At 26.2% G+C, this 17,873-nt stretch overlaps 1 protein-coding gene across 2 annotated transcripts in view; it reads left to right on the forward strand.

Moving 5' to 3' along the window:
• Positions 1-10,073: 10,073 nt before the first annotated feature.
• Positions 10,074-17,873, forward strand: part of LOC112593749 — a 16,627-nt gene continuing 8,827 nt past the window's right edge. Inside the window, exons 1-3 of one of the 2 annotated variants that reach the window (XM_025338275.1) lie at positions 10,074-10,339; positions 15,938-15,998; positions 16,234-17,804. In XM_025338275.1, coding sequence (XP_025194060.1) covers positions 16,927-17,804 — 878 coding nt within the window. In that variant the 5' untranslated portion in view covers positions 10,074-10,339; positions 15,938-15,998; positions 16,234-16,926. The remainder of the gene's footprint in view (positions 10,340-15,937; positions 15,999-16,233; positions 17,805-17,873) is intronic. The other variant, XM_025338274.1, reaches the window with a different exon arrangement.

The raw sequence follows: 17,873 nt of genomic DNA on the forward strand, positions 1-17,873 counted from the left end.
TGTTTATAAACAATAGCAAATAATAAATTTAAAAAAATAATGTTTTCATACCATCCAATTTTAAAATAATACCTATCATAGTATGTTAAAAATATGTACTTAGAATTTTGATGGTTCGTGAAAAATATTTAGATTCCTAATTTGGTCCTTCGAAAATATAAATTGGTGACCCTGGTTTATGACGTAAAATCAGATAATAAATAATTAATTTTTCATATCAGTCTAAAACAACTTACAATATTCATGTAAATTAGAAAAACTGACTTTTATAGTATATCACCTCATAGTCCAATCCCAAAATATTGGTTATTAATATTTGTCTTATAATTTCATAGTTTCTAAACCTAACGATAGAACTAGAAACATATTATGCTATATTATACCATAACATTATATTTAAGGACGATTTTAGAGACAATTTATTGTAATACTCTTAATTATGGTATTTACTTATCAAAAATTCTAACTTTGTTTATATATTAAACATGTAATAAACTAAGTAATTTATAGAAGTAAATCTTTATATGTTAATACTTAATAGCAAAATATTAGAGGACGATTTGTCAAGTATTAATCAGTTTAACGACTTTATTCTTAAAACGTAATGAAAATGTTTCAATACTTGTTTATTTTTAATGTGACAGCTCTACAATTATTATGAAAACAGCAAATCTATAATTGAAGATAATCAAATCTATAAAATATTAAATTTAATAAGCCAATGAATAAGCCAACTTCATCTAATTCTCCTATTTTTTTATAAAATATTTCTGATATTTTTATTTTTATCTGTTTAACTGTTTGTGCGTTATGGCAACCTATTTTAATCATTTGACTGCAAATGGCCATTATATGTGTTCACGTCATCAAGATTGTTTGTAGATGTTGTCACACAACCGGAAAGGAGTAATTGCCACTTAAAACTCACTAAGATTATGACGATAACATCACATATATAGTCACTGAACCACCCTTCCGCCATTCAAATATTTAACGCCAAGACTCTCATCAAACTCTCAAGTTGTACTTTATTATTAAAACAAATACTCCCAAACATAATTATATCTTAAACTCGTGATAAAGTTTCAAGGATTTTGACTAATCGGAGCATTTGTATCAAAGTGTTTGATAAAACCCGATCAATATACTACTTCAACACCTCAATTCCAACGTCAACTATGAGTTTACAATCTATATACGTATATTTTACTATGTACATAACAGTTATACTTTTTAAATAATTTTAAAATACGAAACACATAACATTTATAACAAAAAAAATTTTTTTTTTTTTTAATTATTAAAAATTAAACATTTCTTTCTGATCTCGACGTCTAAAAACACGCTTAAAGATTTTTAATAATATTTTACTATCACAATTTTAATGTTGAAGTGTTTTTGAAAAAAAAAATGAAATGGCTGTTCCATGCATAATTACTTATAGAGATTACGTGCATTTATAATAGTAGAGTGTAGCTAAGCATTAAAAAATTCCAATGTAAAAGTGAAGGAGTAACCCTATATGTATAATGCACAGTTTCAGATAGAAACCTGTCATTACTTCAAGATTAAACGTTTCGTTGCGTACAATGAAAGCCACTCGACTTGGATGAGGGCCATTAGCAAGAAATGGATATTGAATGAATTCAAAGGTCACCTTTTAATGGTAAATGAACACCCGCGGAACACAGGTTTAAAGTTATTGTAAAATAAAAAACAAATTTGCATGGAAATATATTTTAGAACTTTCTAGTACATAAAATTGCTTATGATATTGAAATACCTACACTAGGTTTTCAGTGCATCATAAACCTACTGAAATTAATTTTATTTTTAATTTCAATAATTTTAAAAATATTATTATTATTATTATTATTATTTTTTTTATAAAATTTTATGCTATGTTAAAATAAATATACATAGTATACTTCATAAGTTTATTTCTAAAAACTCTAAACACTTAATACTAAATTTCAAGGGCCATACCACATTTCATAATATATAATTAATTATTAAGTATATATTCGTTAATGTTATAAACCTAGACCACATATTCATTTTTGTTAATATAAAGCGTGCAACCGAGATCAAAATTATTTGAATACATACCTATAACCACATAATAACATTAAAATAATACGAATTACATAATTTTTATAAATTCAAGATACTTACATATATTTATAAAAGTTTATAACAGCAAAATTAATTGTCATTTACCTACATTTATTTTTAAAATGAAAAATCCTAAACCATATATATTCTTGATAAAGTAAAAATTCGAATAATTTTTCGAATATAAAAACAGAACATATATGATGGTATATTTACTAATAAAACTTCACTGAAAATAAAATATCAAAAAAATTGCTCATCTATCATTTTTAAACTTTATGAATTAAGAAATATTTTTATTTAGATGAAATCTAAATATGTTTCCTATTATTTACAAAAAAAGTAGAAAAAAAGGCAGGTTAAGTGAATACCGCTCTGCTGTACATTAGGTTTCGAGTGGGTCGCTAATATAAGTGTATTAAATTTGAATTCAATCACATGCGAAAAAACGATGATTCTGAGTGGCAATGGTCTATCAACTTGTAATATGTTTTTTTATAAAGCTATTTAAGTAATTTATTTTACTTTTATCATTATAATAAGTTAATATCAATTTTTCAAAAATGTACTATATTATTAATATTAAGTTATTATAAAAATATAAATTTACACCGTATTATATCATCTAATATAATACAAGATTAAGGTTATCATTTTTCTTTAAATACCGTAAGATAATAAAAATAGATTTATAATACCTAAAAATAAATCAAAAATGTTATGCATACGTATAGTAAAATTCGTAGTAATATAAAATACATAAAAGTTTGAGCTTCTACGAAAAACGTTTTTAAATTAAAATAAAGTCAGTGATATATTATTATTTATCGTTTAAATAAGTAATTTCGTTCAAATTGGAGCTTCAAATATATATAAAAAATCATTTTATAATAATTTTCTTTTTTAATTTTTAGATTTTAGTATGAACTACTTATGAAAAATCTTATATACAATTTTCAATACATGGATACAAAATGAAAAGTTTTTATGACTCTTACTACAAAACAGTTTACATTTTTTTGTGATTTTAACAAAATTCATCAGAATAACTTAAAGTACATATAAAAAAAAAATGTGTTATGTACTTTTAATATTTTTAAACAGATACAAAAATAACTATTTTAGGAACTTCTATTAATTTTTCAAGCATTTCTAACCAAAATAATTTTTAATCAATATTTATAAAGAAAAATCTAAAAATTTAAAAATGTCTTATATCTATAAATAACTCAAAAGTACTTGAAATATTTTAATAACTTTGTCCTAAATATATATAAGAAAAACAATAAATAATTATATAGTCAATATTTTAAATATCTACGGTTATTCGTTTTTCTAAAAAATAAAATCAATTTTGTCAAAAATTTTCGTTTTTCTTAACATATTGTTTTTTTTTTCTCCGATAATACAAACAAGTACTCAGAATTTTTAAATTTGATTTCTTTCAAATATAAATTAGATCCAATTTTATATCTTAATCTAGTCCCATTTTTGAAAATCTAAGCATTTTGTCAATAACGTATTGTGTATTCGTCCGCCAAAAAAAAAAAAAAACTCATGATAAAATCAATACTAATAATAAAATCTAATAAATTAACTTCCATAAGTTTTTTTTTTTTTAAATTATTACTTTATAAATTAAATTAAATATACTTTTAAATATGATTTCACAAATGAAAACGAATGAAAATGCAATATAAATCAGTCGTTTACATTTATTCATGATAAGATCTCGATTAAAAATACAAACATAATTATTTTGATAACTATAACCTTAGTTTAAATACACTTTTAAACAATACTAATTTATCAAACAAATCATAGTAACATAAACTATATTGAAATAATACTTATTTTCCATGACTAATTTATTATTTTTAATACCATTTGATGAGCCAAAATTATTTTCAAATAAATTTTGATATTGAAATACAAATATAACTTTAATTTGTTTAAATGTGAGAAGCAATATTAATTTCATGGTATAAATAAGATCATTTTTTAAAAATGCAATGAATATATAAAATATATATATATAATCTTCAGTAAGAAAATAAATTTTATTTTTACCAAAATAATTTGTTACTATCAAACAGATATTTCGAAGTATAAAAAAAATAATAAAATGTTAAATTGAAATTTATAAGTATATAAATGTATAATATTATATTTTAATAGGTATATAGTATGTAATCATGTCAATAATAATTTTAATATTTTACTTAAATGCATAAAACTTAAATATATGCTTGAACACATAAAGTAATAAAAGTAATGACATAATATGAATTTGTTTGACATGAAAACAAACCCCTAATCATTCAAGAGTATTACATTACTATATTGTTATATGTTTTTAACTTAATTAATTATCTAACGGTTTGAAATTATTTTTTTTAACAACTACTAATGCATTATTCGAGGGATAAAAATTTAAGTATAAAGTATAACCTATCTCTATAGTTTACATTGGTAAAGTTAAGCAAAAGTTAAAAGTTTTAAATTCAGTAACCACAACAATATAACAAATGCCATCAGCGTAGGGAAGGATTTCAATTTTAGACAGTCACCGCTGTAATTAAACTGTAATTTAACAGAATGAAATCCTGGAATTCAATTTCAATGAAGTCTTAAATATACCTAAAGACTATTAATATTGTACAACTTTTTTATTTAAACGTCCGACATTTTAAGACAAAAACCTAACCTAATATCTGATACAAATAAAGTAGTGTTTTGATTACTGGACTTAAAAATAATGAATGTAATATAACTAATTATACTAACGCTTTAATAATTGTAAAGGATTTTTGTTATTTTTTTACAAATAAAAAAATGTTGATCATAAATTAAACATACAAATCTAATCGTTATTATTCATTAATAACGTAAATATTCAATAAGAACAATCAAATCAAGTATATAATATTATTAAAAATAAAATCTTAATTTATCTATACAATTATTATGAAATGAACATAATATTATGAAACTCGTTATCAAAATAATAAACAGGAACGTTAAAAAATGTCGTTGCACCATCACCTTTAATAGAGCCTAGGAGTGTACAAATCAAAAAGTGAAAAGGTATTACACTCTGCCCTCTTTTATTTATATAATAAATACCTAATTATTATTTTTATAACTAAATTAGTGCTAAGATACCGATTATTATAACACGATATTAAATAATGAAATCTTACTTTAAAATGTGTATATATATTTATAAAATGTATTATTAAATTTATATTATATAAATCTACTCAGTTTATTATATCGTCCAATTCAATAAAAAAAAAAAAAACTATTTATTTAAATAAATTCTAACAAATTGTAAAGAATGTTTTTTTTTTCAAACACTTTTCAAGATGATACTTGCTAAAATGTATTATTTAATATTAATTTAATAATTTACGTTTATATAATTTTTTTTGTATTTTATAACGACATGGGTACCCAAATGGGCTATAATATTTAGTTATTTTCTGATAAAAACTTTTTTAATTTTCAACTTATAATATTAATTATAAAAGCTAAATATTGAGTTTACAAAAGTAATGATGAATTTCATATAAATTCCGTTTTAAAATTTGATTTTTCTAAAAACAAATTTAAATATAAACTAACATAACATTACGTTTATATATTTGAATTATTTGTAGTACCTATATTCACTCTAAAATATAATATTACTATTAGTTATATAGCCAGTAATACTAATAAAATTGATTGATAAGTGTCTATGAATTTATAAAAATATAAACGATGCCCTAAAAGCTACAAACCACTTTTTCGTTAGATTATTTGCTATAAATTAAATACTACCATACAATTCAGCAATAGATCTACTATACATCTGATGTAACTGATGTAAATATCTCTTACTCATAAAATGTTTACATCAGAGTATATTAAATAACACAAAATTAGTTAAAATGTTTTTTGTAGTAATAATTTGCAATTGATAGAGTATTTTGTAAAAAATTTTAAAAGTATTTGCACTTTGATTGTTTAAAATACTTTTTTAAAAGTTACATTTAAAATTGTATACATGTAAAATGTATATTTTTCAATTAAATAGCCTTTAAAATTTATTTTTACAACACCAATAATCGTTATTATCTATTACAACCATATAGATTATGTCGTATCATCAATAACTAATAACTAATAATACTATACTATACAAGTTTTTATTCACTCATTCATAGTCAACTACCTAAACTAACTTAAGATTTAAATATTTACCTAAAAGACCTAAACTGCAAAATTGCATGTAAAAACCCATTTTTTTTAATTAATAATAATTAGTACAACCTCATAGAGTGTATTGTAATATTTAGATATTATTAAATCGTAATAGTCTTTGAATTAAAAATCACTTACGAATAATGAATAGTTTACTCAAAGTTCACGACGACAAATTTTGACAACACTTGAATAATACACCCTCAATATTTCTTGTCAATATACATAAATATATATATAGAGAGAGAGAAAGAGAGAGAGAGAGAGAGATATTTTTGTTGGAACCGGTATTGATAATCCACAAACGTCTAATATGATGTCAAAGTATTAAAAAATATAAAAATCCCGACTGATCTAACCAGTAATTTTCTCACTGCAAAACACGTTCTCCACGGAGACGATAAAAACAATTTATAAGCAGTTGAAACGGAACACACGAAATGTTATATTATCATCTTAAATTATAATATTATTAATACGTGCAATATTAAAGGTCCGATGAACTGCGACCGTAAGGGCGGTAGACGATCGGAACGCGAAACGAACGACACGCAACCGCACACAAGACTGAAATCGGTCCACGAAACTATATCAGCGGCGGCCCGCCGTGACGCCTTCAACCCCGCACGAAAAATTCCGACAGTGGTGCCAGGCGGCTACCCCAAAGACTATTATACGTGACACACGCACACACGCACACACGCACGCAGATATTAAATATATATAATATATATATATACATATACCCGTATACATAATATAAATATAGATATCCATATATATGTGATTATATATCCATATATATATATAATTATATAGATTATGGGCATATAGCTGTGTGTGTGTGCAGACGCGAAAAGAACAAAAAAAAAAAAAAAAAATTAATGGAAAAAAAAATATCTGCGCACCAATGTCAACACCTGTACTCGTAAAGTACGCTAAAAAAGTGTATTATTATACATTATATTATAATTTTATCTTAATTTTTTCGAGCCTTCTGACTATACGTTATTACATCATGGACCAACTTTACTGCGTAGTGCATATCGGTACCTGTTTTTGAGCGCTAAAAGTTATACGCTGTCGCCATGCTCCTTATTTATGTAAAAATAATTTTTTTTTATGGTTAATTCATTTTTTTTCTTTTAAAAACTGCTCGCCGCGTACTTAACAATAAAATGTGTGTATAAGTAGTTGGCATACATCTTGTGTAATAGGTTGTTGTATATAGATACATCACATTATTATGTTATTGTTCAAATAAATAACACTAAAACTTTTTTTAGTAAACGATAAATGCATTTTTAAGTTTTATCACAATTTGTATCATAATATAATATATATTTCATGTGTATTACTATTACATACATACATATACAGTATAAACTAAACAATATAGCTATATAGGTGCTATAGGTTTAATGGTACACACTGTATTACTCAAAATACAACGATCAATTATTAAAACAACTTTTTTTTTAATGTAACTTATTTAATCTATAAAATTTTTCATATACGCATAATATTGTGCAATTATTTTTAATTTCTATTATTATTATTATCGCCTCAAAATATTTAAACTATTATAGCGAACTGTGATTACTTAAATATATAATACTTTAATTATTTATGTACATAACAACTATAAACAAACACGACAACGTGTCACAAACCTAAATTAATTAATAGTTATAACTCATAAGACACATGTTAAAATACGATATGACAATAGGCCCACAAGATATTCTTAACTTATTCAGTTGTATATTATTATGTTGATTGACAAGATCTGGGATAGTGTGTTTTTGACACAAGACTCGTATCTGCATAGGTGACGTCCGACAGGCGTACCCTGCTGAGATAAATATAATATGTGTGGGAGGTTGACCAATTATAAACTATAGACATAGATATTTTGAAATAATATAGTAAGGATAAGCAGTCTAGCCTAAGAGAGCTAGCCCTTAAATTGGCAGGATTGTGTTGAACGCGGCATCACAAAATTTAAAGTAACACCTCTTCTAACGAACACCACATTATTTTACTTTTATGATTTATTTTGGACTTGGTAAAATTTCAATAAAACTTAACACTTAGAAAATATTTAACGACCTGTGTTGAAATTATTTTAAATATTTTAAACAAAAAAATGAAAAATATAATATGAACTTACTCATAATAAGTTTTAAAATCTAAAGATCTTAGTAGACATTTACTAATTTCATACCACTTTAGGTTAATTGAAATTTCTGATAATTTAGTTAAAAGTTTTTATTCTTTATATACTAAATAAACTAATTGACTATTAATTAAATTATGATAATATTTTAAAATTTCTCAGAGTTTATTATATCACTTATAATTTTCATTTTCCATTATCATAAAACTTCAATGCTACTATTATTAAATAAAATTTAATTGCATGATAAATTTTACGTAAAAAATGTTAAAAATTTTTATAATCAAACAATTAAATAAATATAAAATATAGATAAATAATAATGATAAAATACATTTAATCATCAATTTTCTTCATATCATTGTAATTTTTAAAAATTTGTAAACATTCAATAATCATTCTTACAAAAACTATTAACATCAAAGTTATAAAAATATATGTAGGTGCTTATTTTATTTAATGTAAGATTTGACTTTGAAATTTTAAAATGGTTTTAAAGATTTTAAAAATATTTATTTTTTTACAATATTTGTAAAATAGATAAATAAACGAAGCTACTACTCAGTTGTATGTCTATGTGAATCTTCAAATAAGTAAAACAGAATGAAGAAATAATATATGTAAATTTTCAATTTAAATATTAATATTATATAATCTATAATAATAATCAAAAATCGCATGCACCATTTATGTCCGTGTTTGCAATCGTTTTTCTATAAACTTAGCATAATGTTTAAAAAACAAAAATAACGTAAAAACAATTAACGGCTTACTTAAAAATTCACGATCAATTATGTATATTGTCAATCACACGGAAAGATGCAGGGACACGAATCTCGCTTAGCGTACTGTTACAACTACGGTACGAAAAGTATTCTTCCAGATTCCTATAACAGCTAAATGATAGAAATACAGAATATTATTTTACATAATTTGTTACAAAAGAACCCTATTTATCCCGTAACACATAATCATTATAAATTATAATAATATAGTCGTAGCCGTCTAAAGGTATAAGTTATAAAAAATTATATTTTTAAAATAATACTATATCAACTTTCGCTTTCAATCAAACGACTTTTGTTGAATTCATATCAACAATTCAACATGAAATCGTTTTTAATATTAAAAAATTGATTTTAAAATATCTTGAACGTTGCCAAATAACGTATTGTTTTGTTATTTTAGCACAATATTGTATAAAGTATTATTATTTATGTGATAGTACTAGGCAAATCAAATACATTGGCAAAATGTCAATAGCATATTTTTATATAGTATAAATAATATACTTATACAACTATATGTACGTAAATAATAGTACTACATTTTCACCGAAAAAAATTTTAAAATTTAAAAAATGTTTTATGATAACGTTTAGCGATTTCTACGATATATTTTATCCCCACCACTTTCCCTCAATCGATAAACAACAAAAAACCGGTATCTTTGTCGTCACCGATGGGGTCTCCACGACGTGCTTACGCATTACACAGTACGCACTATACAGTGTTTTACAACACGTCTTGTCGACAGCTGACTGTAATGTACTTACGTTCTTTAAACTACTATAATACAAATCGATTTTTGAGTTATTATTTTTTTTTTCAATAGTGTTTATTGTTTTCAATACCATATAACCGACTCAAATATGGTGAAACTGTGAAATGAATATAATATCATATAACACTATATACATAATATAAAACAGTCACAAAACATCGCTTCGTAGTGCCAATACAAATATACAATACCTACATGTTTTTTTCAGTATCGTATGATGTCAGTGAGTTTAGGGTATTTAATCATAATAATTTTTTATAATAAATAACTATACTTCAATAATTATTGTACACTATATACATATATAAATATAAATATAAATATATATATATATATATATATAATATATATATATATTATATATGTATATATGTGTGTGTGTGTGTGTGTGTGTGTAATATATTGCTGTAGTATAGTATACCTACATGTTTACTGTAAATTGATACACATAATCCATTTAGTGTATTTGCTAATTCTGTGAATGATTCCTTCGATGAACATCAGTATTATAATATAAAAAAATAATATTTGTGTTTTATAATATCAGTTATAATATCTATGTACAACAACTATAATATTAATATTTGATGACATGATACCTACACACCGTGGTAGATGTTTAAAATAATGCTCAACTGAGTAGTCGATGTAATACCATTTGCAATCCTACATATTATAATACACAATATATTATATACAAGTCCTAGACACATGTTTTGGCTTGCTGTACGTCAACACGAGTCACAATGACGTGTTTTTCAAAATTAAGTAATTACTTCACGTATAGATGTATAGCCGTATAAGTGAGTATATGAATAATATATTATAAAATATCAATCGTAGCACTGCATACAATATTAAGATTCTAAAAATATCTTTGAATATTGAATGAAGTATAATATTTAATTTAGTGAGAATAAAGTACTGAATATTAAAAACAAATTATTATACGACAGGAATATAAATTAATTATATTATCTTTACTAATTTTAATTATGCCATACGATATTACATAATATTATCTATTATGTATCACAATGCACTTAGTTTAATATATTGTGTAATATTTTTAATATTTTTAATGGATAGTCATTACAAGCTAGGTAACCGTGCGTATAATTGTAGTTGAATAAACTGTTGAATGTATAATTGCGAATTATTTGACTAGAAATTACATATGTAAATATTAATAACATTGAGTTTTAAATGTACTTAATAATATGTATTTACTACCTATTTACTCCTATTTTGTTTTTGAGTTATTAAAAACGGGATATAAGGTAAATGTATATTTACAGGCCTATTAATACTATACAACATTTATGTGTGCAACATTGTCGTAAAATATGTATAAACATATTTTTTCCCCATTTTATAAGTTTTACATTGTGGTAAGTGTATTGTTTGTACATCGTACCTATCAATCTATATTTGATACATTTTTCAAACTTGTTAACCTTGAACATTTATTATGATAATACTTTTAAAAACTAATTTATAAATTTGAATATGCTATAGCTCTATAATGTTTATAATTTTATTTATTGTAAATTTCATTGTGAAAAAACACATAATTTTATAATTATTGATCATTCATTCGTATTAGTATCCATATAATGTATAAATGTAAAAAAGAAAATCTTTATAACGAATAATTTTTGAAACTTCTTATTAAAATTCAATTGTCATAAAGTTATTTTCAAATAATAAAATATATTCTAAAAAAAATAGTGTCAGTTTTAAGCAATTTTTATGAATCAAAATTCTATTTTCAAAAAATAGGAATATAAGATAGCGCCATTTATTCAGTGAAATAAAATTTAAAAAAATGCTTAACTCCTACAAAATAAATAAATGTGAAATGATTTTTTTATTAAATGAATTATCTTAGAAACTACTGGATCCATTTCAATATAATTTGTATCAATAGATTCATTGAGATCTCAGGTATATTTTTAGTATCTTTTATTAACCACTATAGGTTGCTGTTATGGGGGTTTACACTTGAACTTCGTTTTGACTAACAAAAATCGAATATTTTTTATAAAATAAAATAACATTTAATTATTATTTTTTGTTATTCAAATGTATTTTAAATTATAATATCCGTAGTTCGTAATTCATGAACTTCAAAACTATGTTAACTATCGACCGATTTTAATGTGTAGATTGAACACACTAAAATTGTGCAACAAAATAAGATTGAGAGTATTATTTTTAAATAAAAGCTTCGAAACTGAAATCTCTGCCAATCACCAATAGTCAAATTATTTATTTTACAGAAATACCTACCTATGATTATATGTTTATACACCTGATAAAAAATTAATAATATTGTTTACAAAGAAATATTAGAAAGTAAATATATTTAAAAATTTTATAACTTAAAAAATAATATATGACCCGACACAGGCGAAGCTACGTAAAAAAAATTATTAATTATTTACATTTTTACCCTAACTGCTATTATTTATAGTAAGCATTTTTCAGTTTGATACAATGACTTTAATAATTATTTATTCAAAGACAATAGGTATTCTTTCTAAAAAACTATCATCCCAAAACAAAAATAACCTTAAGGCTCAATCTAGCATAATGATAATTTTCTATTGACATAAGCAACGTTGAACGGGACAGCTAGGATTACATAATTTTAACCAATTGCTGATTATTATAAAAATCTTCGAATTGTTTTGATCTTAAAAATGAAAAAACTGTATTTATTTAGCTTACTATAGATGTACTAATCAATATTTTAATAATATATTTTATATGTCTGAGCTTATAAATATGCAGAATTTACACTTTCTGGAAGCAAATTTAGTACATTTAGTTAAGTATAGCACAACCATATTTCAGATCAGAATGTTTTAAAAGTATCTTAATGTATTTACGTAACACTCTTGTTAAAATTTGTCACCAGTTGGCATTATTTGGGGAAGAGACAAACTTAAAAATATTTTACCTTGAGAAATTTGTAAAAGTTTTATAATAATCATTTCAGTAAAAAATTATCAAAAATGTTTTTTTCATAAATTTTTATTAAATAATGTATGAATGCATTAAATACATGTAATTTATAATTGGGGATAAATTTTCGTCAAATTTGGTAGTTATCTATTTCTTACAGAAATCATATATAATTTTCCTGTTTTATGCAGTCTATACAGCCTATACAAGTACCATTCACCACTCTTCTTATTAATAATACACCTATTAAGTATGAATATTATTATTTAATATACGCAGCGTTTATTATAAGATACATTATATATTTAATATATATAATATAAAATATTATGTATATTATATTATGTTCTATAATATTTATTTATAAATACACGCTCAAATTTTCGTAAGAAAAATTATTTAAAACATTTAAATTGAAGTTTTACTTTTAATTGCGTATCTAGGTTGCTTTTTATGTTTATGTTCAAATTTTAACAAAAAAAAAAAAAAATAAAGATTTACTTAAATTTTTAAAAATTATAATTATTACAATAATTTTATACGTGTAAAAGTCTCATAAAAAAAACATATTATAGCAAATCCTTGAAGCTAGTTAATCTATTTAAATATTTTATAATTTAATAAATTAATATCAATTTAATATTTATGAATGAATCATAAAGGTAGTTAGTTTGAAGATAATTAACTGAAGTTCAAATATATATTTGATTAATATATCGTTAAAATACATATTCTATTTTGATAGTTTACACCAATAATAATAAATAATTAACATTGAAACAAGTCAGAAATTTATCAATATAGAATCAAAGTTGTCATGCTGAACCCACTAGCTACTATTAATACATGCTAAAAAATTATCGTATATAAAACCTATTTACTCAATGAGGTAATATTAAAATAGCAATTAGTGCGTACGTACAACTATTTAAATTCAAAAGTACTTGATATAAATACATAATACATCAGTGATAGCTTGAAGCCAGAAAGGGTATATTCAAATCACAAACAAAATAATATCTTTGTTTCTTGGCATCTGAAAAACCCAAATAATTATTTAACATCTATAGGTATTGTAAAATAATTATTAACAGTACATTAAATTGAGTATATGAATCAATAAAACAGTTATAAATAGCTATTTTAGCCTTGTAGGATATTAGTAATATAGTCATTTGTAGTATTTATGGCTAAGTTTCATAAATGAAAGGCTCTTTATCTTTATAGTAGTACCTAAACATTAAAATGTGAAAATGGGTCATTTTAAAAGCTAATTTTACTATTTAATAATATCTTATTTAGATTACAATATTAGTATATTTATAATAATTATATATAATATATGAAATTATTTTAAATTTTAATCCTCGAGTATTTAATTACCAGCCAACATATGAATAACATTTAAAATTCTTACAATAAACTATAATTGTATATTCTATAACTATAAATTTCAAATATTTGTGGCTTGGCGTGGCGCGTTGGCTGCTACCAGTCGCGGAATGCGACTGAGAGTAAGTAACGGCCACAGCTACTAGCTCCCGGATGGGTGACCACTCGGGATCATAGTGGTTAAAAACCTTGCCACACATACACGTGTTTGCTATCAACCGTAACAATCATAAAAAATACAACCTACCGTACCAACCTACAACGTAACCCTTACAAACAGCTAATGGCCCTAGTTGCCGGGCTTAAGTTCAATAAAAAAAAAAAAAAAAATTTCAAATATTAAAAATAAATATAACAGTTAAATATACCTATAGGCTGTAACAATCATTATAATTTTTATAATACTATTATATTATAAAATGTTATCAAATTATCATTATATTTTAAATTGATTTTAGCAGAATAATTTTAATTAAATTCGGCGATTACTCAAATATTTTCTACTTATTATATTTGTTAAAATATTTTATATCTTATGCATTTTATTCTAAAATAATACATTTTTTTTAATGTTACAAGCTCATGAAATAGAGCTTAGAAATAACTAAGAAATTCTTAAATCTAAATTCTAAAAAAAAATATATCTCTTAATAATAAGAATAAATCATATTTAGGACGTTTTTGTGTGTACATCATTAAACTGTATAATATGGTATGTTATTATTTATTAAATCAAAAATTATCTAAAAATTATCACTAAATTAAATGTAAAAAATCTATTTACTATTTATTGAATTAAAACGAGTAACAATAACACAATAACCTTCAATTAGTAAAAATACAATTTTTAATAATTAAATTATACTTAAAATCAACAAGTTAAATTAACTATGAAATAAATTATGTTTAACTCAGTCATTGTCATGATTTTTAACAACATTCATTGTATACCACAATTTAAAAAAAAAAAAAAAAACATAGAAACAGTTTGTATCGTTATTATACATAACTATTATAAAAGTTCGTTCAATGTCCAAAGTCTGTACACCAATTTAGTATTTAATAGTATGGTAACCTATACAATGTGGTTTATTTATTTAATTTTTATGAATATTTACAATACTATAACCTAACCCAGTCTAACCAAATTAATTTCGGTAAATAAGTTCTTTTAAAAAATTTAGCACCATTGTTGATTTTGTAAAAAAAATATGAATTGGCGATATTTATTAACCTGACACATTTGTCTGCGTAAATAAATTGTTTCACTTTATATTATTTTATATTATATAATAATAATGCACTACTGTGTCACGGTATTAATATTATACATAACAGCAATTATTATGTATCACATGTTGTTTAGACGTATCCATCGTTTAGTAATAATGTCAATTTTCAATACATTTAAATTGATTGGCTACGACAATATTATTATCTAATTGTTGGAAAATTTATGTGTTATCGTAGACGCAGAACAACAGATAAAACAAGCAACTGTGTTCAGTTCAGCAAGATCATAATTTTTCAAGTATGTTGTTCCTTGTGGTAACTCAAATTACAATATAATAACACCGTAATCAATAAAAATGACAAAATAAAAAATTATTTTCGTGATACATCGTATACTAAGAAAGTATGCGATTGTCGGTCGTACCATATTTAACCAAACATATTATAATTATTTTCATTCGCGCTTTTTAACTCTAAACCGCATTAATATGTGATCACTTATTGTATGATTACCTGAGTAATATTTTTTACAGGTAGATATTAACTATTTGTGTACAATATTATTGAGTGCTTAATTCGTCCGTATACCTATGGTAAATCAATGCGGTTCGGCAGGCATTTACCACACGAATTCGCGTAAATAAATCATCTCATCTCAGCCTGAACGAGAGTGGACTCAAATAAACGACACTCGCGACCACTCGAAACACAACGATTAAATTAATTGTCGAAATGTGATTCATTTCAATTAATTTTCTTATCTGCAACACGTACGCTCGTCCAAAATACAACATCAGTGTATAACAATATGACACACATCACTCGTCGTCTTCGCCGCCGCCGCCACCGCTGCCGAATTATAACGCTGCAGCATTAATGTCAACACGTTTTAGATAAAAAATTTCAACGCTGTTGCGACCGGTGATTTTTATGAGGTCGAGAGCATAAAGTGCTCACTCCGTTATCACAGCAACAACAACAACAACAACAACAACAGAAACTACACCACCGCCGTTATCAGACATCGGAATAATAAATCAATCGAACCGCAGACGCCTATCTATTAGGTCGGTCTCGCACATCGTAACACGGTCGGTTAGCGCGCGCCCAATCAACACCATTTGTTCCGGCGCTACAATGTCGGACTCGTGCGAAGCGTAACGACAACAGCGACGGTAACACACGTCGACTTTCACCGCGCCACAACACTCGCTTAGCCGAAAACCATGTTGATCGTACGCAACGCGATGGCCCGCGTGTCCGTAGAGCCCGTACTGCTGTTCTACTTCGTTGCCACGGTGTTCTCGGGATGTCTGAGCACCAACCTGCTGCTGTACAAGGCGTGCGACCCGACGGGCGCGATGGCCGGCCAGGTGGGCTCCAAGTGCCCGGACGAGACGGCGGCGCAGCACGTGGTGGCGCCGATCAACGGCTGGAAGACGCTCGTCCAGCAGCTGGTGCCCATAGCGCTGTCCATGGCCGCGGGCACGTGGAGCGACCGGCACGGCCGCCGCAGGCCACTGATCGTGCTGCCGGTGGTCGGCCAGATACTGGCGGACGCGCTGTCGCTGTACTGCACCGTCGTGTGGTCGGTGTCGCCGGCGCTGACTGCCACCGCGCAGGCGGCCGCGCTGTCGCTGACCGGCGGCCCGCCGATGCTGTTCAACGGCATCAACTCGTACGTGGCCGACACGACCACGGAAGAGTGGCGGACGTTCAAGTACGGCACGGTCGGTGGCACCTTGGCCGTGGGCGGCATACTGGGAATGCTCGTCTACGGGTTCATAGTGGTCCACGTGGGATTCGTGCACGCGTACGTGGTGTCCATCCTCCTGGGCCTGACCGCGCTCGTGTTCACGTTCGTGTTCATCGACGACAAAGACGCCCGTCAGAGGGAAAAAGACGCGGGTGACCAGATATCGCTGTACCAGGACGTGATCCGGGCCGTCAATCCTTTGGACGTGCTCCGCAACTGTTACCGCGTGTTGACCAAGCACCGTACCGGCCACGGCAAGCTGGTCCTGTGCCTAGTCGTGTTCGTGTGCGCGCCGCTCACGTGCGTGCCGCTCGAGGGAGAAATGTTAGTATTATATCTATATTTGAGGTATAAATTTCAATGGAATGAAGTAGACTTCAGTATTTTCAATGCTTACCAGCTCTCCGTTGTATTAAT

This window comes from Melanaphis sacchari, unplaced genomic scaffold (genome assembly GCF_002803265.2).
Source record: "Melanaphis sacchari strain LSU unplaced genomic scaffold, SCAv2.0 Contig20_pilon_pilon, whole genome shotgun sequence".
Classification (NCBI taxonomy): domain Eukaryota; kingdom Metazoa; phylum Arthropoda; class Insecta; order Hemiptera; family Aphididae; genus Melanaphis; species Melanaphis sacchari.